The sequence below is a fragment of the Mustela putorius genome, unplaced genomic scaffold (assembly GCF_011764305.1).
Source record: "Mustela putorius furo isolate JIRA1106 unplaced genomic scaffold, ASM1176430v1.1 tig00000281_pilon_pilon_pilon, whole genome shotgun sequence".
Taxonomy (NCBI): Eukaryota; Metazoa; Chordata; class Mammalia; order Carnivora; family Mustelidae; genus Mustela; species Mustela putorius.
This window is the reverse complement of record NW_025421343.1, coordinates 3780974-3803323: the sequence shown is the minus strand read 5'-3', so window position 1 is coordinate 3803323 and position 22350 is coordinate 3780974. Positions and strand designations below refer to the sequence as shown.

The 22350-nt window shown below is 47.6% G+C and overlaps 1 protein-coding gene across 1 annotated transcript; it reads right to left on the bottom strand.

The window, feature by feature from the left end:
* Positions 1-461: 461 nt before the first annotated feature.
* Positions 462-21422, bottom strand: ACTG2 (actin gamma 2, smooth muscle). Its single transcript, XM_045079029.1, has 9 exons — positions 21328-21422; positions 13045-13206; positions 12197-12325; positions 8986-9096; positions 8652-8736; positions 6610-6771; positions 5666-5857; positions 3602-3783; positions 462-684 (listed from the first exon to the last, which is right to left on the bottom strand). Exons 2-9 carry the CDS (start codon positions 13168-13170, stop codon positions 541-543), a joined length of 1131 nt encoding a protein of 376 aa, XP_044934964.1. The 5' UTR covers positions 13171-13206; positions 21328-21422; the 3' UTR covers positions 462-540.
* Between the last annotated feature and the right edge of the window lie 928 nt (positions 21423-22350).

The following is a 22350-nucleotide window of genomic DNA, read 5'->3' as shown; positions in this document are numbered from 1 at the left end:
ATAGAGATCTCAAGCCCATTATGACCTTCCACCACCCAAATTCAAGCATTGTGCTTGAATCACTCTTATGTCACAGGCTATAAACCTTGTGTTTCCCCTTCCGGTCCTGTTCTGTGTGTTGCCCTTGAGTACAAGGACTTCCACCTCTGAAAGTTCTTGTTTCTTTACCTGCCACCAAGCATCATCTAGCCCTCATTCTTACTCATGTTCAAGGAAAGGGAAACAAGGTTAATACAGTAAGAGTATTAGCTTTAGAGTCAGACACACTTGGATTTTAATCTTGGTTCTCTGGTCTTTATAGCAAGTTCTTAAGTTCTCTCTGAGCCTAAGTTTCCTCATCTGTAATATGGGAATACATGCATCTCACAGGAGCACTGTGTGGATGAGTAATAAGGTGTGAAAAGCGTTCAGCACTGTGTGAAAGTCCAGAGTGGGGGAAAACAAAAGCCCCACACGAGAAGTAAGGCTTTGCAGGTTTTAATGTTTCATGACGGATAACAGAGCAGTCTCCAGGGGAACCCCAGAGAGTCTGTTCTGACTTTAGAAGCACTTCCTGTGGACAATGGAGGGCCCTGCCTCATCATACTCAGGCTTGCTGATCCACATCTGCTGAAAGGTGGAGAGAGAAGCCAGGATGGAGCCTCCAATCCAGACCGAGTACTTCCGCTCTGGGGGAGCGATAATCTGCAAAGAATAAATGTGGTGAATCACGATTAGTGCCCAAGGGAATAGGGAACTGGTCCAGGAGATCCTTTCATCACAGTGCGGGGCTGCCCCAGATAAGGACCTCCTCCCCCATCAGAAACAAACAGGGTAAAACCTTGGGGTAGATTAGATTGTTGTTCAAATCTTTATTCCAGCCCTCAGTCCTCCCCCCCCCCATGGGAAGGACACACTGTTTTGCCTTGTGACTTTGGGGCTGGGCTTGTATTTGCTTTGAGGGATGGGATGTTGGCAGACAGGACACAAACAGGAACTTGAAATGTGCCTCAGGCAGGAAGCTGTGCTTCTGCCTTGATGAGAAGGGCTTCCCTTAAGAGGCTGCCGACCCTTCAGCCTGGGCCCTGGCAGGAGAGCTCTGGACCTGACCCGAGCTGGCCAGCCCGGCAGAGTTGCCAAAGCAGGCCTGACTTAGACCGCTCACTCCCAGCTGATCTGTAGTTGCACATGGGATAAACTTGATAAACGTGATAAATTATGGTTATGTCCCTTAGATTTCACAGTTCCTTGCTCTTCGGCAATAGATGACCAAGACAAACATGGACAGGGACAGCACCTCTCTGTTCTCGCCTGGAGTTCGGCTGTGTGAGCAGCTGTGGCAGAGCTTCTGCCAATCCTGAGTCACCCAGAGCACTCAGACCCTGTCTTGAACCTCATCTGTTGATAGCCACTGGTAGCTAACAAGTTCTCAAGTTCAGAGACACATGGTGCATCCCTGCCACTGGGAGTCCCGAGCTTAGCTTCTAGAAATTGGTTGCCAGTTAGACAACTTTGAACACCACCTACATGTGGATCCAGAGGGACAGCCACTAAAGGGTCAAAGAATCCAGGGCAAGAAGAAAACGGGACATGGAACTGATTGTTTTTTGTCTTCTTAGACCCTCTCTACATCCTTCCTAAGTTGGCGAAGATCATGGATTTGCTGAAGAAGAGCTGTGAGAAGTTATCTTATTATTCAATCAGACAAAGACACTCCGTCGCTCTTTGGACTGATACCTCAAGGACCAGTACAGTCACATTATTGCTGTGTGGCTCGGGCTGTGAGAAGAGTCCTGGGCTGGGGTCCTCCGTCTCAGTGCCAACTCACCTCACCTCTCTTCTTCCATATCCTCGACATCTGTCTCATCTCCCCAGTTCCTCTACACAAATCTGGCTGTCCCATTTGGCTGGGCTGTTCGTACCTGCATGCACACACACCCTGGGGTACCTCTGCTCGGTCTAATTTCCCCTGCCTTGAGTGCCCTTTCCTCTCCTCCTGTCTTTTTTTTTTTTTTTTTAAGTTCTGATTTTTTAAAAAATATTTTATTTATTTGACAGAGATTACAAGTAGGCAGAGAGACAGGCAGAGAGAGAGGAGGAAGCAGGCTCCCTGCTAAGCTGAGAGCCCAATGCAGGGCTCGATCCCAGGACCCTAGGATGACGCCCTGAGCCGAAGGCAGGGGCTTTAAATCCACTGAGCCACCCAGGTGCCCCACCCCCGCCACATCTTATTTACATTGCTCTCTCAGCGATCACATCTCCTGATTAGATTCTAAACCTTGAAGTTTGAAGGCTCAAGACTTGAAGGCTGGCACGTGCTGTTCAGCTCAGGGCAGTGGGTCACAGATTGGGATATGCATGGAAATGCATAAGTGTGTTATCGGTGTAGGTGATGGGGGCGCCCTGGATCTGGTGAGCCAGAATCTGGAGGTGAGGTGGGATGTAGTCAATGGTCCTGGTAAAAAGCCCCTGCCTTGGGCCTGGCGCCATGTCCCCAGTGTGACAAGCTTCAGGAAGCGTGGCTGCCCCAGTGGCTCCCCGTGAGAAGGGCCCACAGGCTCCCACCCGTTTTCTGGTAACTGGCTCTGCTTGCCTTTGCTGAGCACCATCCGCTAGGCAGGGGAAGCCCTGGGGCAGCCTTCCTTTGTGAAAAAGTTTCTTAGAATACACTCAGATGTAGCGAACTCCCAGAGACCAACTTTACTGTGAGACTTTGTAACTCTCAACCTATTTGTTATCTCTATTCAATTCCCAACTCCTTTTCTAAACCTGCTAGCTGCAAAGTTCCTAGAAGCCCTAAAAAGCTCTGTATGGCGCCTGGGTGGCTCGGTTGGGCTTCTGCCTTCAGCTCGGGTCATGATCTCAGGGTCCTGGGATCAAGCCCCACACTGGGCTCCCTGCTCAATGGGGAGCCTGCTTCTCCCTCTGTCTCTGCCAGCTGTTCCATCTGCTTGTGTGCTCTCTCTCTCTCTGTCAAATGAATGAATAAGATCTTTAAAAAAAAAAAAAAAAGCTCTGTATGGTTGCTTGGGGACCAGAGGCTGGAGAGAAGCTGAAGACAGGAGGGCCCCTATTCTGATGTTCTGACGGGGCTTGTGCGGTGAGTCGCCTTAGTGAGTAGCGGCGTGGGGAGGACGGGAGCCAAGAGGACACAACAGATCACAGGTTGCCCAGGAATCAAGTGATGTCACTGTGAGTCTGAACCAGAAGCCTGCCCCATGCCAAACTTTTATCTCTGGAACTTTCACCCTCCTCTGGAGGAACACGCACATCCCTTTTAAAGTCTAAAGACAATGTAGCGTTGCTTCCTTCTTTTTCTCCTCCCTTTCCCTCCTCTTGATTGCATCCTCAGCCCCTCAATATTCTCTACCTCCCAAATTCTCTCACCCCTTGTCATAGGACATCATAGGGTTACATTTGAGATTCCATGATCTACATGTCCCCATTTCATCAGTGCCTGAGGAACATAATCCCTTGAGATGGAATCTGTCCCAGACCAGGAGAATGCTAAGCCCAGGAGGCCACCGATCTACGGGCCAGGCAGACTGACTTGGAACATCTCCCAGGCAGGCAAGTCTTTATCCCAAGGACTGAGTGGAGGGATCTGGGGGGCAGGACCCACCTTGATCTTCATGGTGCTGGGGGCCAGGGCTGTGATCTCCTTCTGCATCCTGTCAGCAATGCCAGGGTACATGGTAGTACCCCCTGAGAGGACATTGTTGGCATATAAGTCCTTGCGGATGTCAATGTCACACTTCATGATGGAATTATAGGTGGTTTCATGAATCCCAGCGGACTCCATGCCTACACAGGTCATAGTAAGAGTCAGCACCCGTCAATTCATAAATACCCACACCTCCAGCTCCTCAAGGGATCCTTCTGTTGTTGCAACTACCTTAGCTCAGACCCTTAATCACCTCCCAGACAGCTCACAGAATCAGACCTCCAGCTGGCCTTTGGTTCCTCCTATTCCAATTGATCTTTCACATTGATCAGCTGAGGCATATTTCTAAGGGAACACTTTCACTGAGTCATCTTTTTTCAAGTTTTATTGAGTTATAATTCACATATCATAATATTCACCCTTTCAAAGTCCAGTAGTTTTTAGTTGATTCATGGACTGTGCAACCATTGCTAAAATCTAATTTTAGAACATCTTTAACACCCCAAAGAGAAACTCCATACCCTTTGGTAGACACTGTGATCTTCCCCTTCACCCCTCCCCCAGTCCTAGGGGACCACTAATTTATTTTCTCTTGCTATAGACTAGTTTGTTTTGGACATTTCATATAAATGGAATCCTATGATATGTAGCCTTTTGCATCTAGTGCCTATCACTTAACGGCGTGTCCATGTTCACACTGCAACCCATGTTTTCAAGGTGCATCTATGTTAGAGTGTATGTTGGTGCTTTAATCTCTTTTATTGTCAAAAAATGTTCCATTGCATGGGTATACCTATCATGTCATCTTTGACCCTTATCTACAGGTCACATCTAGCTACCTTAGCTTGCTGCTGAGGCCTTCCACAGTGGAAGGCCTGTAGGCCAAACTAGTTCATGCCCACCTTTGGCCTCCCCCACCTCTAGTCTTTCCTCCATGTGACATAATTTCACACTGAGGTTAGAGGAATCTCCCTAAAATACATACCTAACCTGGCTACAGGGCTGCTTCACAGCTTTCAGGGATCTCATCGCTAGTATGATTAGCCACTACGCTCTTGGTGTGGTCCAGCAACTCTCTGCACACACACACACACACACACACACACACACTTCTCTCATCGTGTCCCAAGTAGAATATGACCTTGCACACCTCCACGTCTTCACATGAACCCTTCCATCTGCCTTGGGTGCCATTTGCCACCCCTGTACTCCTTCTGCCCCCAGATACCATCGAATGATACTCATTCTTTAAGATTCTGCTCAAAGGTTCGCCTTCCCTAAGAAGACTTTACTGATCTCTTAGGCTTATATCATTTTGTTCAGCTGCTATGTGCTACTGCTGTCTGTTAACATTTGTTTACAGGCACGACTCTTCCCACACAGTCCTCAAGAGAGTAGTTGTCCTTGTACTAAATAGTCTTGTACTTAGTCCTTGTTGCGACCCCATCTAGTTGGCACTAAACATCATTTCCACTTTATAGATGAGAAAACTGAGGTTTGAAGAAGTAACACGTCCAAGGTAACAGGCTTTGAAGGGGCAGAATCAGGACCTAAGACCGGGTCTCACCCCAAACCCGTCCTGCTTACCGCTATGGGTTTTGGCCCCGGTGACGTCAATCCAAGAAGAGTTTTGTGTATTAGCCCTATTCTTAGTTTTATGTTATATTCCCTATTCTGCTTTTCTTTTATTTTGATTTCCCTATCCTTTTATTTAAAATTAGATTTTATCGGGGCACCAGCCTGGCTCAGTCAGTACAGCATATGACATTTGATCTTGGGGTTGTGAGTTCAAGCCTCATATTGGGTGTGGAGCTTACTTAAAAAAAATAAAAAATCTTAAAAATAAATAAATAAAAGTTAGATTTTATCTGGTTACATTGTGGATGTGTTTGGGCCCTTTCTGGAAAAATATGGGCTATGTATGAACTATAAACAAAGTGTGCGTGACTCCTGGTGTTTTTCCCACTCCTCCACCTCACCCCCTCCACTCCCAGTTAGCAGGGACAGAGGGCAGCACCTCACCAATGAAAGAAGGCTGGAAGAGGGTCTCGGGGCAGCGGAAGCGCTCATTGCCAATGGTGATGACCTGCCCATCTGGCAGCTCATAGCTCTTCTCCAGGGAGGAAGAGGAGGCTGCCGTGGCCATCTCGTTCTCGAAGTCCAGGGCCACATAGCACAGCTTCTCCTTGATGTCTCGCACGATTTCTCGCTCGGCTAGAAAAAGAAGAAATGACAGAAAGTAGATCCTCTGTTCTGTTAGTTGGTCCTACTTTGATCTCCATGAAAAACTCTTCTTCTACTTTGGACTTATTTTTAGGACAAATGTTAATTTTTCATTGCTCTTCCTAAAGTGCAAGTCCAAAATCTTGATTCCTAGGCAAAACTTCGCATGGGCTTTTCTCCTTGCTGTCTTTACTCTGCCCTGACAAAGCTACGGGCCTTCCTGAGGGCGTTACAGGACACAGTACTGTACCTCCTACAGACGTAGGAGGATTTGTTGTGATCTTACAGAATCTAGGAAAGCTCCTGCCTAAAGTCTCCTCTTGCCTGGGCTGGGCACTGAGCCATGACAACTTCTTAGAAATTCAGACCTTATTTATTCCATGTGTCCTCAGAGAAACCATAAATTCCCTTCAGTAACAAAATGCATTATCAGATTTTTACTATCATTCAACCCCGTAAAAACCAGAGATAGCAGGTCCCTGGGGAAGGAAGGAATGCTGTGAAAGGGCACATAAGGAGGCCTTGTCCCCATCCCGAGACCATATCAGTTGGGAATCTTCTGCCATAAATAAGGCCGCCTTGACTATCTGTCTTGTCCAGAGGCCCAGTTCCAGCCTAGAATCCTCCCCATCTATCTTTAGAGAATTTGAGGATGGGGGCCACAGACTTTTCATCAGAGAACGTTTGGTCCCAGATCAGATTTGGTTTGAGCTCAAGTCAAAATCAGGAAAGGGGCTGGATACCTGTGGTCACAAAGGAATAGCCTCTCTCTGTGAGGATCTTCATGAGGTAGTCAGTGAGGTCACGGCCAGCCAGGTCAAGGCGCATGATGGCATGGGGCAGTGCATAGCCCTCATAGATGGGAACATTGTGGGTGACACCATCCCCGGAATCCAGCACGATGCCTATGGAGAGAGGGGATAGGACCTATGAAAACTTCTTGCCTTTCGTCTTTCTGGGACCAGTCACCAAATGGTCTTCAACTACCATATTTTTCTCCAGCAGCTGAGAAAATTCACCCACCATAAGGATCATCAGTAATATTTTTTGTGTACTTCATTTATTCTCCCAAATGAGACTGTAGCCTTCTGGAAGGCAAGTAAAATATCTTCCCTTCTTGTATTCCTTAAAACACTTTCACAGTACTGGGGCGCCTGGGTGGCTCAAGTGGTTAAGCAACTGCCTTCAGCTCAGATCATGATCCTGGAGTCCTGAGATGGAGTTCCGCATCAGGCTCTCTGCTGACCCTTCCCTTTTCAAGCTCTCTCTCTCTCTCTCTCATTCTCTCTCTAAAATAAACAAAATCTTAAAAAAAAAAAAAACCACTTTCACTGTACTGCATATCTGTCAATGTGCATCTTAGTTGCCGACTCTTTAAGGGAGACTGGATAATTTGCATATCATTCTGGCATTAAACTAACCCATATGCACATGCATGGAGAATGTTAGATCTGGAAGGGACTATAAAAACCAGCTGATGTGAAAAAAAAATTAACATTCCCTACTGATGAAACTCAATAAACCATGGAGGAAAAGGAGCTTTTCAATATGATAATAAATCTCTCTCATTCCAAAAGCCATATCGTAACTGATGGAGAAACAGTATAATATTATTATTGCTTTATTATTTAATATTGTCCTAGATGTTCTAGCCAAAGCAATATGACAGAAAATAGAAAAAGAGATATTATCAAAAGGAAACAGGATTGTCATTGTTTGCAGATAATGAGGCTGTATACCTGGAAGACCCAAAGTGAGACATGATTAGCACAATAAGATGGTTCAGTAAGGGACAGAAGCAAAATAAATACCCAGGGATCAGGAGCTTACACTTGTACAAGGGCGTTGATCAGAGCATATTTTGCAATAAAAAATAAAAACCGGAGATGATCATAAAGTCCGGCAGTAAAGAAATGGTAAAACAAACGAGTAAGCTATAGAACCATCACACATTCCCCATCACTGTCCTTGTCATCAGCAGTGAAATTATCTTTTGTGTTTGCCCTGCTCACCCTACTAGACCGTTGGCTCTGTGATGGCAGGGCTGTCTTCCTTGTTGGTGTGCAGCCATGGGCTGGTGTAGTCTTTGCCCCATGGTAGGGAATAATGGACAAATACCTGATGAATGAATGAATGGACGAACAAATAATGAATACTTGAATGAATGAATGTTGAGCTATGTTCATGGAAGCCGTCAAATCCCCATTAGAAATTGCTTTTTTTAAAAAAATATTTTATTTATTTATTTGACAGACAGAGATCGCAAGTAGGCAGAGAGGCAGACAGAGAGAAAGAAGAAGAGAAGCAGGCTCCCCGCTGAGCAGAGAACCCAATGCAGGGCTCAATCCCAAGACCCTGAGATCATGACCTGAGCCAAAGGCAGAGGCTCAACCCACTGAGTCACCCAGGCACCCCCCCAATTAGAAATTGCTTTATCTTGAAGTTCCCTCTGTTTCCCTGAGCACCTTTCCATACAAAGGGCACACAGATAGCCACATCACAAGTTCACGAGCAGGAATATTCCAGTATTCTTGGAATAAGCTCGGGGACTGACTGCTGTGAGGAAAACAGCCCCTGCTGGATATACTGGTCATGCTTGGTTCATATAAATCCTTGCCAGCTCTACCGGGTAGACCTGAATGCATTCCTTTCTGTTACCCCTATGCAGGGTTTTCCCTGGACTTTGGCTGTCCCTTTGATTCTCCTGAGCAGGAAGCTCTGCAGGAGCCCAGCTTTCCCTTCTGCCCCCCAGAGTCAGGAAGGGATGGGATTACAGGCTGCTCACCTGTTGTACGGCCAGAGGCATAGAGAGAGAGCACAGCTTGGATGGCGACGTACATGGCAGGAACATTGAAGGTCTCAAACATGATCTGAAAGAACAATGCGGATATAGGGTGATCTGGCAGAAATCACAGAGCCTCTTGGCTCACAGGATGGTTTTAACCTTATTAAAGGCAAGAGGGCTGTGTCTATTTACCCCACTCCCGCCTCCCACGGGGCCTGGTATAGGCCACGTACACAGCATGTCTTCAGAACTTGTTGTCGTCCTGATGCATGGAAGGGAGAAGGGATCCATGCTACATTCTTGTGTTCATGTTTAAGACTCTCTGGCCTCTTACCTGGGTCATCTTCTCCCTGTTGGCTTTGGGATTTAGGGGGGCCTCTGTCAGCAGGGTGGGGTGTTCCTCGGGTGCTACCCGCAGCTCATTGTAGAAGGAGTGGTGCCAGATCTGGTTGAGACAAAAGTCAAATGAGCCAAGGAGATTCCTAGAAAACTCTAACTGGCATGCTCATGGTGGGGGAGATGACACCTTGTTCATAGCACGGGCTGGGTTCCAGAGAGGAGACCTCTTCACCTCTGGAGAGGAATCCTGGCAATTTCTGCTTGACCTTTAGAGATTATGTTCCTTTCCAACAGGGGCCCAGACAGGACTCAGGCCTGGGGCCAATATACTTAGCATACGGATTATTTCCATTTGAACTTCCCCCTCTTCTGTCTCTTCCCACCTTCTGCCCCTGGGGGTGGGGGCCAGGCCAATTGCATCTCTCAGTATTCCTTGTATCCCGGCTTTTGGCTATGTCTGGATGATGCAAGACACCAGCAAGAGGATGGGAAGTGGGAGAGATGTCCGGGTGTTTCTCCAACCAACGGTGTGGTCCTCCACGAGCCCCACCCCTATTGGACTGCCCCTGTCCCAGCTCCAGTGACACTGCCCCACTCCCATCCTTCAGGCTTACAGGTGTAAGAGTGTTCCTCTGTTCTGACTACATGGGTGCCTCAACTCCCCTTTCTGGTTCCATAACTCTGCTCACACCTCTCTAAGTAGTCCTTTCTTAATTCAGGACAGCTGCTGAGTGTGTGCTCTCTCCTGCTGGGAACCTGACAGCTATGCTTGAACGGTCCCCTGTGAGACTGGCCAGGCTGGGGCTTTAGGGCAGCGTTTCCCAACCGCAGCACTTTGACATTTTCAGTTGGGTAATTCAGCGATGTGGGGGGCTGACCTGTGCATTCCAGGAAGTTTGGCATTCCTGGCCTCCACCCACGAGATGCCAGCAGCACCTCTCCAGCAATGACAAGCAATAATGTCTCCAGACATTGCCAGATGCCCCCCCAGGAGGCAAAATTGCTCCTGTTGAGAATCACTGTTTTAGAGGAAGTAATTTCTTCCCACTGCGTCCAGTGATTCAAGACGACCCAACAGGAGTCTGTATTTCAGAAGGGTTTAGCCAAGTGGCAAGGGACATAGGGCTCTGATTTCCTCAGAGGCGGGGCTCAGGGCCATCCGCTTCCATTGTACTCATATAATTGTGGGCTCCTGGCTTTGGGCTAGGACGGTGCTAACTGTGGGGAGAGCAGGTAGGAATCAGATATGGCCCCTTGATCCTGGTTTCAAAGTCTGGAGGGGAGAAAGACACCCAAGATGATAACAAACACAGCTTTCATCTATTGTGTTTTTCTTTCAAGCACATAGTATAATTAATACATATATATGTATATTTTTAGAGTATACAAAATATATGTGTGTATATTTAAATATTTATAATATATATGAAATATATAAATATATTAATCTACTTATATATAAATATAAATATATTATCTATAGATATATATTTATAATAGATATTTAACACATACACACACACACATATATATATATATATATTTTTTTTTTTTTTTAGAGAGAGAGAGTGCACACACATATGAGCACTTGAGGTGGGGTAAGGGGCACATGGAGGGAAAGAATCTTAAGCAGGCTCCACACCCAGCATGGAGCCCCAGGCAGAGCTCGATCTCATGACCCTGAGATCTTGACCTGAGATCCTGACCTGATTGGAGATCAAGAATCAGATGCTTAACCACCTGAGCCACCCAGGTGCACCAGGCACATGATATATTTTCAGGAATTTCTTTAAAGGGTTCACCCATGGGGTGCATGGCTGGTTCAGTCCATCAGGCTCTAGTCATGACCCCAGAGTCCTGGAATCGAGCCCCACATCCAGCTCCCAGCTCTGCTGGGGGGAGGGGTGTCTGCTTCTCCCTCTGCCCCTCCCCCAGCTCATGTTTTCTCACTCTCTCTCTCTTTATCTCAAATAAGTAAATAAGGTCTTTAAAATAAATAAAACATATTTTAAAAAATGAAGAGTTCACACATTGTTACTACTATGCTAAAACATATACTAAAGTATTTTGTCTATTATATTTTGGAATCAGACACTGTTAGGTCCATACAAGAAATATACGCTATTTATTGAGCATGAAGTATGTTGCATGCCCTGGGATTATACTGAGTACCTAATTCAATTTCCAAAGTAACCTAATGAAAAAAGTTTTTCTTTTCTCTGTACAAATGAGGAAACTGAGGGTCGGAAGGAAGGACTCACTCCCAGGTCTCCCTGCCACTGACTCTGGGGTCTTTGCTCTTAGCCATGCCATTGGTGCAAAACGAAAGCTATGGTGTCTTTTCTATTTATCTCACACCCAGAGTGCCTGGGTCTGGGATTTAGAGAATGGCAGGGTGCATTACAGATTTCACGGCAGCATTCTTTACTTCTGGTCACAGTCTGTTCGATGAGCACTCTAGTACGCTTCAAAAGGCACTCCTTGCCAAAATAGGGATTCTCAGACAAATGTCAGAAGAATTTAGGAAAAGAATATTAGAAGGACTCTATTCACATTCCACACACGTGATTTTGTGGGTCACAAACTGCCATTTAAAAATTGCCCCCCACTTCTGTGTTTTCTTGCACACACACACACACACATACACACATATACACACACGCTTCCAGAAAACCCTAGAGAGTCCTACTTAGAATTTTCATTAGAGAATCAGCATAACGACCCAGCATGGATGCACCTACCTGAGGTCACCACCGGGAAAATGAAAGGGAGAGAAGCCGTTTGTGCCTGTAAGAGGCGGCCAAGGCATCAGGGCCTCCTCTGGGGGGAGCTGCTTGAGAGGCTGAAGCTGGACACTGGGTGCGATAGGCCCTCAGATGCCAGACAGGGGGTTAGGGACCTACTGTCCTTAATGAGGAGCTACTGAAGATTCCCGAGGAGGCGAGTGACACAATCTGTGTTTAGAAAGACAAGCTTTGCGGCAGCATAAAGAAATCACCGGTCTGTAAGGCGGGAGACAAATCAGGACACCACTGCAACTGCCCAGTGAGAGCGGGTTGGCAGCCCCACAGAGAGTGGCCATGAGGGTGGACAGGAAGGAAAGAAGGACACGAGAAACATTTTAGAGGCAGCCGTCAGGGCAGAGACCTGTGGGAGATGAGGGTCACGATGATGCATTATCACACTAAAAGGGGGACCGCCAATACCTTCTCCATGTCGTCCCAGTTGGTGATGATGCCGTGCTCGATGGGGTACTTGAGCGTTAGGATCCCTCGCTTGCTCTGAGCCTCATCCCCGACGTAGCTGTCTTTCTGGCCCATTCCCACCATGACACCCTGCAGTGCAAGAGATGGGGGAGAAGGGAGTTAGCTGAGAGCTCTACTTCAGGGGCCCCAGGCCCCAGGAGGGGTCTCTGAAGAAGGACACGCATAGGACAGATATCTGACTTTCCCTGGAGACAGAACAGAAAGAGACAAGAGTCAGGCAGACATCCACGACCATGGAGGCAGTGAGGAGAGAAGGTGATGTGCTCCTCTAATACTTGCATTTTTAAGTCTCCAAATCTTGGCTCCTGCACCGCCACTTCCCGTATGTGGAGATCCTCATGCTCACTTACCCTTTTCTACCAAGCCTGTCCTTCCTCCGTCCCTCCACTCAGATTTAATCTCTCCCTCCTTTGCGCTCCCCCTGGTGAAGTCTTTTGTCTCTATGCTAGCCTGTGATCTCAAGTTAGCTCACAGAGTATACATTTCTTAAAGGCAAGGGTCTTGTTTACTTGCATGTATTTTTAAAAAATTTCTTCCAAGCCTACTAATCCTGCAGACCTGAGGCAGACAGAACACCATCTCTGCATCCCTGGAATGGTTTGCACTTGGTCCTGGGTATTGCTATTTGAAAAGTCTTGTTCTGTTAATCAGAAGAGGGTCTCCCAACCCCAACACACACACCCCATACAACACACACACATACACACACACAGAGAGCTCAGTCCAGTGTCCACTCTGCGGCACTTTCTCCTAGTGGCTCAGTGCCTCGGCTCCAGATGAGCACATACCTGGTGGCGAGGGCGCCCCACAATAGAGGGGAAGACAGCCCGGGGGGCATCGTCTCCTGCGAAGCCAGCCTTGCACAAGCCAGAGCCATTGTCACACACGAGCGCAGTGGTCTCCTCTTCACACATGGTGAGTGTGGCCAAGTGAACCAGTGACTGGAGCACCTTAGGAGCAGGAGGGGAAGAGAAGTAGTCAGCCACTTGTCAGAATCATGTTGGAGACAGGATTCTTGGTTTTGGAGCTTTAGTCCACCTCCAGCCAGGGCCCAGTTCCACGACGAACAGGTGGACTTCTTCCCTCAACCCTGTTGATCTGGGCTGCATTTTGTCCCTCACCCCCCAACTCCCCAAATTCATACGTTAACATCTTAACCCCCAGTATGTCAGAGTGTGACTGTATTTGGCGGTAGGGTCTTTAGAGAGGTAATTAAGGTAAAATGACCTCATTAATCTAACATGACTGGTGTTCAATATGACTAATCTAGTAAGATGGATAAGTTTATCGGACCAACCCTGCCAATGCCTTGAACTCAGACTTTCTAATTCCCAGAACTATGAAAAAATAAATGTGTATGTGTAAAGATGCTCGGCCTCACTAGTGCTCAGGGAAGCACAAGTGAGATAAGACCATTTTCATCCATCGTACAGTTAAGATTCAATAGGTGTTGGCAAAGGTGAGGGAAACTGGAACTCTGACTCGAGAAACACATAAACTTATACTTTGGAACTATTCAAAGGTCCAAATTATGGGATTCTACACTGAAGTCAAGAGAAGAGCCAGGTCGATCTATAGGGATTAAAGTGGGTAGTTTTCTAAACCATTCTACTCAGCGAGCAAGCCTCAGAGTATAATGTTTTATGTTATAAAACAATCTAGTGAGTTCTTTTTAATTTTTTTAAAGATTGCTTTTATTTATTTGACAGAGAAAGAGAGAGAGAGAGTCCACAAAAAAAGGGTGGGGGTGGGAGAAGCAGGCTCCCTGCCGAACAAGGAGCCCGATGTGGAACTCGATCCCACCACCCTAGGATCATGACCTGAGCCCAAGGCACACGGGTAACTAACTGAGCCACCCAGACTGCTCTACATTGAATTTCTTTCAAAGAACGAAACAATGTTGTTTTTTTCATCATTTTCTTTTTGTGGATATGAACTCATAGCAAAAAGGTCTGAAAAACGAAGTCTCTGACAGAGCGCCCTGATTACCTCTGGAGGAGGCAGGGACCCAGGAGAGGAGGTGCTGGCTTATAGCTGTGATGTTTTCATTTTTTCCCAAGGACACTCTATTCGCATATCGTTTATAATAAAAATCGACAATATAACATGCCATTAAGGGACAAACGATGCAGTGGTTCTAGTGAAATTCTCAGTCCTAAGGGCTGAAGTGCCTCAGGGAGGAAGCCCCTCAGAGGAGAAAGGGTTTCAGCCAGGAAGCACGGCCCCTGCCTCTCCCCCTGGAGAACACGGAAGCTTCCCAGCCTGGGGAGTCACCAGCGGGGGGTGCGGTGGGCGGGGGTGGGAGTGGGAAAGGCACCAGCCTAGGGCTCAGGGAGGCCAACTTTCAGCAGTCCAGAGGAGGGGGAAGGTGACCCCTGTGGAGGACGGCCCGTGGGAGCTTCATTCAGAATATCTGACCACAGGTGGGAAGGAGATAAGTGCTACAGAGACCTGTGACCCTGGCCCCTCCGTGGCCTCAGGATGAAGGTGGACAAAGTGAAGAGGAGCCAGAGCCACAGACCTGTGAATATGAGGTCAGAAAGGCTAAGTCGAGACTGAGCAGAAGCTTCATAACACAACTTTAAAGCTGAAAGGGAGCTCTCCCTGATATGCTCCCCAGTGATTCCTCAGTGAGCCCGACACCATGTCTGGCACAGACTGGGCTCTTAAATCTTTGTCATCAAAATGAACGAATGAATCTTTGTCATCAAAATCAATCAGTGGATGTACCGGAGAAGGACATGCAGAAGAAAAGAAAGAAGGGGCAATCAAGGTCTGCAACGAGGTGGAGACTAAAGGAAAGCACCCTTACCTCGCTGCTTACAACAGTATCATTTCTGGTCTGAGCAGTTTCTGGATGGCAGAGATGATCCGTAACTTCCCACCATGTTAGAGAAGTGGAAGATGAAGAACCATCAGAAGACGAAAGGTGGGCAAAGTTTGTTCCAATGTTCAAAACGGGAAAGAAAGTGGATTTCTAAAACCTCAGATACTCTTGAATGCAAGGTAGGCAGGTTTCCAGAAGGCACTGCTAGAGAACGTGTTATTAAAGAAGCAGTGATTTCTCGGGGCGCCTGGGTGGCTCAGTGGGTTAAAGCCTCTGCCTTCGGCTCAGGTCATGATCTCAGGGTCCTGGGATGGAGCCCCGCATTGGGCTCCCTACTCGGCAGGGAGCCTGCTTCCTCCTCTCATTCTCTCTCTCTCTCTCTCTCTCTCTGCCTGCCTCTCTGCCTGCTCATGATCTCTCTCTGTCAAATAAATAAATTAAAAATCTTATATTAAAAAAAAGAAGCCGTGATTTCTTATAATCAGTAAAGGTTTACCAATAACAAATGTTGGCAGACTAACAGCCTTCCCTTTTCTTCCCAGGACCACTGTGGGCTGGAAATGCAGAAGGTGGGAGACATTGAGCTTAACTTGATCTTGGCATCGGACAAGGTCTCCTGTGATATCTGTATTGTCAAAGCCACATGGTCTGAACAATCAATCAGTTAGGCATATTTACAGCTGCCTGAGTTACTGTCACTGAAAGGTGTTAATTTAACGGACCATCATCAACCTGGAGGCCACGATATCCCTCAGGGGTCCGCTCTTGGTCCTTTGTCACACATTTTTATAAAGGTATTATCAAGTTTCCAGAGCTGGAAGAGGGTGTAATATTAAATATGTCACATGGTAGAATCAAAACCCAAGAAGATCTCAAGAAACAGAGACATGAACCAAATCAAATAATATGAAATTCAATATTTCACTGAGTAAGTATGAGTTTCTGCATGTGAGTCTAAATGAGCAAACTGTGATCGCTCTTGCTCAGCCTCCGTGAGCAGGACCTGGGGTCCTGTGGATGGTAAGCAGTACTTTGTTGACCAGCACCTCTGGCTGGAATACTATAACCGGTTCTTGGGGCCACCCTTGCTGGCAAAGGTGTGGGAGGTGTGTTTGCCTTCACGAGTGTCAAACTGTACTGCTTTTCAGAAGGGGAACTCAAGAAAACTTATCCAAAGTCTTAAAAATGTACATATCTCTTTTAACTCCACAAAGGCACTTTCAGGAATTCGTCCTTGGGGACCACTCACGGGTGGGTGCAGAGATTTGGCTAAGAGCTGATTTATCACAGCTTAAAAGAACCAAAATCAGAAGCATAATACATTGGTTTGTAAAATAACTGCCAGAAACCCTCATGCAATGGAGAGAGCAGAATATTTAATGGAACAGAAAAGGTGCAAGGTGCATTGCTAGGGGAAACATAGCAGAATATTCCATGGTTCCATTTTTGGTAAAAATGATTTTTAATTTTGAAAAATGTGGAGCTCTTCATATAGATTATCTATTTAATCTTCACAAAAAACCCCAAGGGAAGATATTTTTATTTCTATTTTGCAGATTTGGAAACCAAGTCTCAGAGAAGTAGAAGAACTTGGCCCAAGTTCTCTTCGCCAGGAAGAGGCAGGGCTGGCATCAACCAGGACGGGTTCCAAAGCCTGAAGCTTACACCTTCCTCACCACCTTAGGCTGTCCTAACTTCTCCATGTTTGGTGCTTTTGCTTCTGCCTCTCTGTTTCTCTAGAGCTGTTGGCAGCAAAAGCCCTAAACAAAAGGGTCTGTGTTCATTTCTCTCTCTGAGCCTCTGCACCCCTCCTATGCCAGGACTAAGTCTGTGTTTTATGTGGATAGTCTGTGATTTATGTTTATTATAGCCCCTGAACCTAACTCAGTTAGCACAGAGTAGGTGCTCCGTAAAGGCTGGGTGACGATCCCACCACTTGAACAGCCCCTCCCAGACCTCTGCCCCTGGGCTCCCTGTGCCCCCATAGTCCAGTCTCATGACAGCTCACGATATGGACCTGATGTAGAATCACCTGAAGACGGTTTTCTTTCTCTTCACAAGCTGCTCAGCAAACAGCTGTGCTTCTCTGCTCTAGAGAGAAGAGTCCACCGTGAGAAGAAAACAACCCCAAAATCTAGAAGGTGGCCAAGATGCAAGGCTGCACCTCCATGACTGTCTCTCTCGAGGTTCCCCTCAGCATCTCTCTGGTGTGGTTTATAATTCAAGCCTGCCTGGCTTTTCAATGAACCTTTTGTCTCTCCCTGAGGTCCCCTCACACAGAGAGTGTTGGACTTTCCCAAGCAGAGCAGTGGCTGAGAGAAGACACGAAAGCAACTTAAAGCTGTCAAGTCAACGATGTGGTTCTGCAGCACTTTAGGTGGATTTAAATCCGCTTTTTTGAAGTCAGAACCAAATGAGAAGTGAGAAAGGTGAAGGCAGGGTGCGGCTGCTGGCCTGGAATGGGGCCCCCATGGGGCCCCAGGCTGCCCAGGAAAAAGGCATTTACTGTGGAACCAAGCTCTCCTGGAATGTCCCTGCCAGGAGAAATTCTAGACCTTCCTCAGCTGCTTGCTGGTAATCTGTGGCTGGGCTCGAGCATGTCAGCTGAACCAGGGCCAAAGTCACTGTGGTTTCCTGGGGTCACAACCACTTTCTGCTCTGAGAAAGTCAATCAAATTGTTCTGGCTCTTTCAACACGTACTACATCTGGTCTTCACTGAGGACTTCACAAAGTTACAAACATGGCCCCACCCCTGCCCCTCAAGGTGGCCAAAACCCAAAGACATAATGGGTGCAAAGAATTTGTTCACTCACTCATCTCCCCGGCCACCCTCAGGCAAGTATGAGGGCAGAGATGTTAGTCCCCCAATCTGTCACTCTGAAGGAGATAAGATCTGACTTAGAGTTCCCTCCAATTCCCCTTTCCTTGACCTTCTCCTCTCTCAAGACACCTCCTTCCCATGGCCCTGTCCCTGGTCTTCCGCTCTGGACTTCAGTTTCCTCAGCTATAAAATGGAAAGGATAACCTCTGTCTCCTGGGATGATGGAGCAAATGGAGTAATGGAAGTAAAGTGGAAATTCTCTATAAATTGTAAATCAGGGCCGGCAAACTCACACTGATTTTTGTGTGTCCCACCAGCTAATAATGATTTTGACATTTTTCTCTTTTCTTACATTTTTGTTATTTTTTAAAGTAACCTCCATCCCCAATATTGGGGTTGAACTCGTGAACCCAAGATCAAGAGTCATGTGCTCCACTGACTCAGCCAGCCAGATCCCCCTTCACATTTTCCAAAGGTTGCAAAAAAAGCCAAAGGATAATATTTTAGGACCCAAGAAAACTACATGAAATTCAAATTTCAATGCCTATAAATAAAGTTTTATTGGAACACAGCCACACCTGTTCAGGTACATACTGACTGCGGCTGCTCTGCCTATGAAGACAGCCCTGAGCAGTTGCCACAGAAACCTTTAGACTTGCAAAGCCTAAAATACAATACTTTCTATCTGGCTCTCCTCAGAAGATGTATGCCAACCCCTGCTGTAAAGGTCTGGAAAAAAAAAAAAAAAAGGTTCCTATGATCTCTCTCTTACCCCTCTCCATCAGAACTTGCTCCCAGAATGAAGTCTGTCATATTGGAAGGAGCTGAACCACCCACTTCACAAATCAATGATTATTGAAGGGATGATAATTTATGCTGGCTTCCAAAGACATTTTCACTTCAGTGCAAAGTTTAAGCCCTAAGAGGAAGGCCTCTAAGACGGTGAGACTTCAAACAATAGTTGGAGAAATATTTTGCAGTGAGGGCTTTGAATGACATTAAGCAGCCGCCTATAACAATCCGCATACACACAGATATCCACACAATTAGAGAGCTTGGCACAGAGAAATAATTTAACGAAAAACACTCCTGTGGCAGAAAAATTGTAGCAGCATCTCTAATCAACTTTATGCTATCTTGACCTGGTTGACAGGCAATTAATTAAATGAAAAATGACTTCTGTTTCGTAGTATTTCTGATCATCAGGAATCTGGGCATGTTCTTTTACTTGGGCCTCTCACTCGCTCTCCCGGCTCCGCTCCAGTCCAGACCCCTCCTCTTGAGCTCCAGACCCTGAGGACCAACTGCCTGCGGGGTACCTGCCCCGCAGACCCCGTGGCACCTTCACTCCACCTACAGGTACTTCGACTACTTCGTCGCTCAGCCCCAGCCTCGCCCTGGAATCCCGCCTCAGAGAATCGCACCGCCTCCCTGGAGGCCACGCCCAACACCCCATTCCTCCCACCTTCCCCCGACCTCCCTCCCAACCAATCCTCAGGTTCTTATTTCTACCTCGGCACCACCGCAGGCCGGGCGCTCTGGACCCTCAGTGCGCTGCGGTAGGGCTCTAGCCCCTTCCGGTCTCCTCACAAATGCCAGAGCAGACCCTTCGAAGGGCAGGTCTCTCGCGGTCACCCTCCTGTGGTCCCCCATTGTTTAATCCCTTAGAATATGAAGTCCTCATAATCCGGCCCTGCCTGCCTCTCTGACCTTAGTTCTCCATGCTTCCTGCCATGACATCTAAATTCGGTGGAACTGAGACACTTAAACAGTCCAAAGACTATGCTTCCCTGACACCGAGACTAGTCCTACTTCAGGACCCAGCTCAGGTACCCCTTCCTCCAAGAAGCCTTCCCTGATAACTCCTGGGCTAGGTGAAGGCTCCTCTTGGGCTGTCTTTATGTTTGTTCATCTTTCCCAGTGATGGCAGAAGCCTCTCCATTGTCCCTAAGGAATAGGAACAGTGCCTGGCACATAGTAAGTACTCAATAATGTTGCTGGAATGAGCAAAGAAAGGGAAGGAGGAAAGAACTCTAGCCTCACATCATGATGTCATATTGCCCATTTGCTGTCCCAGACCTGTCCACTGCTCATTGCAATTTCTCCAGTGCCCATCCCTCTCCACCAGAGGAAGTTCCATCTCTTTTTGACTCTAAGGGCTAACCTCAAAGTCTAAACTTGTTCAGATAGTAAAAGCAAGTGCTTACAGCCTCCCTGTATGTACAAAGTGTGGTTCCAGACCTGCAGCCTCAGCATCACCTGGGAACTTATTAGGAATGGAGATTACCCAGCCCCACTCCAGCCTACTGAAATCAGAATCTGGGCTGGAGGGTAGGACAGGCCATGTTTTAACAAGCCTTCCAGGTGCTTAAAGTTTGAGCACTCAGGGCCAGGCCCTGAGGGTACTGAGCTGAGCACCCTTTAAACGTATTATCTCATTTAATCCCCACAGCAGTGCTGCTGAGTAGATGTTATTACTAGTACTCCCATTGTACAAGAGAGAAAACCGAGGTCACTCAGTAACTCGGGCAGCTGGGCAGTCTGACTCCAAGGCCTCCACCACTGCACCAAGGTGCTTCAACCCTAAACAGATGTTAGCAGACTCTGGTCACCAGAGTGGAAATAGCCCCTGGTCTCATTTCCCTCTTAATTATATTTGTGTGTGTTTGTGGGGGACAGGAGCAGTGGATGATGGCTTTGGCGGGTGGTCTCACAGTTGCCTGTGAGACTTTTGGGCAACACTCAACTTCTCTAGGCTTCATTGCCTTCAGAATGAATTAGATGGCTCTCAGATTTGTTCATTTGTTCCTGCCAGAGCTAACAGAGCTTGATGCCACAGGATACTTGCCTCTGCCCCAGCCCTGACTTCCCACATCCCCCAGTGACCCTGGAGCCTTCAGGGATTGAGAAAATTCTCCATTCATCTCAGCCAAGTATGGAGCAGAGGACAGTGAGACTCACAGGGGACTGAAGAAAATACACACCTATTCCCAACACAGACATCTCACAGACACTGGGACCATTGTTGGCTTTGATTTAAAAACCCTGTGAAGAAGCTGTTCCCCCCCACCCACCGAAGTCTCTGCTCCCCTAAAACAGCCTCTCAGATATCCAGAGTCATGACAAAGGACACGAGCGTATAGCTCTGCACTGGCCCAGGCGAGCAGGGTGAGTAGGGACCACTGGTGTTATATCCTGCCCGCAAACCTGATCAAAGGGCTGTCCAGGAAGCCCTGTGACCAGAAATGCCTTTTCCTGGAAGGCAGCAGCGTGCTTGGAGGCACCACTGCCCACAGAGTGCCTTCATGTGTGATCTGGGCCCGCGTCACGGAAGCCAGGCCAATCTGGAGGCGCCTCCCGCACCCAGGGGGCCAGGCGGCATTGGAAAGGAAGGGCTGGTCCTGAGGCTGTGCAGTACTCACCGAGTGGACGAGAGGTCCTTCTCCCAGTGACTGAGGGCTGCTGTGTCTTTGGCATAAATACCGGAGCAATATAAAACCCCAGAGGCGGATCTTCTTTAAACAGAGTCCCTAAAAAGGCCAGCTGACGGTGTGTTAACAATATTACCATATAAGGTGGTTTTTTCAATAAATCGGCCTTGGGGGGGTGGGGAAGGGGGCTGGGTAGAGTGAATTATCATTTGAAAAATGTATGCAAAAGGACTCCAGTGGCAACAGCTCTGGTGCTGGCGGATTTGTTCCTTTTTTGCTGCACTTGCATCAACAAAACTCACACCAGGCCTTATAAGCTGCCCAGAGTGAGGCCAGATGCAGCTCTGCTCCTGGAGAGAAGAACCATACCAAGAATGGCAGTGGGCCTCCTCCCTCCACACCTCCCTCCTCAGGCCCTGCTGCCTGCAGCCCCCCTACCCTGGGGTCGGCCTGGGACAGCCACGCTGTGCCCCCAAGTGGGTGTAATTGTGCCTTGTCTGGTACCAGCCCAGGACAGCGAAAAGCTGAAGTGAACTTGCCATCCATAGCTGGAAAAGAAATCCCGTGGGCCCTACTCACCTGCTGCCCCTCACACAAGCTTCTAAAGGCTGGGCTGAGTCAACCTGGACACCTTAAGCCACCTCTGGATCTTCACTGTCCCATATTGTTTTCCTTACCTTACCAGATTCCCTCTGCCAGTTCCCAAGTTTGGGGAATTACAGACCAAGGGAACTGCCTTAACACACCTAGCAAGACTCACAAGCTTGTTCTGCAGTGGTTCTTGCTCTTCGTTTCATAGTTCATGTACTCTTTCCGGGCAGCGGTCTCATTTCCCACACTATCAGCCACCAGCTCTGTGGCACGTAGTCTCAGCTCCACATTCCCACAGTCCTCACACCTGATGCCTAATCCAGATTGAAATTACCGAGTGCCTTTTGGACATCCCCACCCAGATGACCCTCCAAACCTGAACCCTTGTCCCCTCTCCTCAACACCAGTGTGCCTCCTGGCTTC

Excerpts from the sequence above, each read along its gene's own strand:
- ACTG2 (XM_045079029.1), bottom strand. The coding sequence starts at position 13,170 with ATGTGTGAAGAGGAGACCACTGCGCTCGTGTGTGACAATGGCTCTGGC. Across the intron at positions 12,326-13,044 it reads TGGGGCGCCCTCGCCACCAG|GGTGTCATGGTGGGAATGGG; the intron begins GTATGTGCTCAT and ends CTTGCACTGCAG. Across the intron at positions 6,772-8,651 it reads TGCCTCTGGCCGTACAACAG|GCATCGTGCTGGATTCCGGG; the intron begins GTGAGCAGCCTG and ends CTCTCTCCATAG.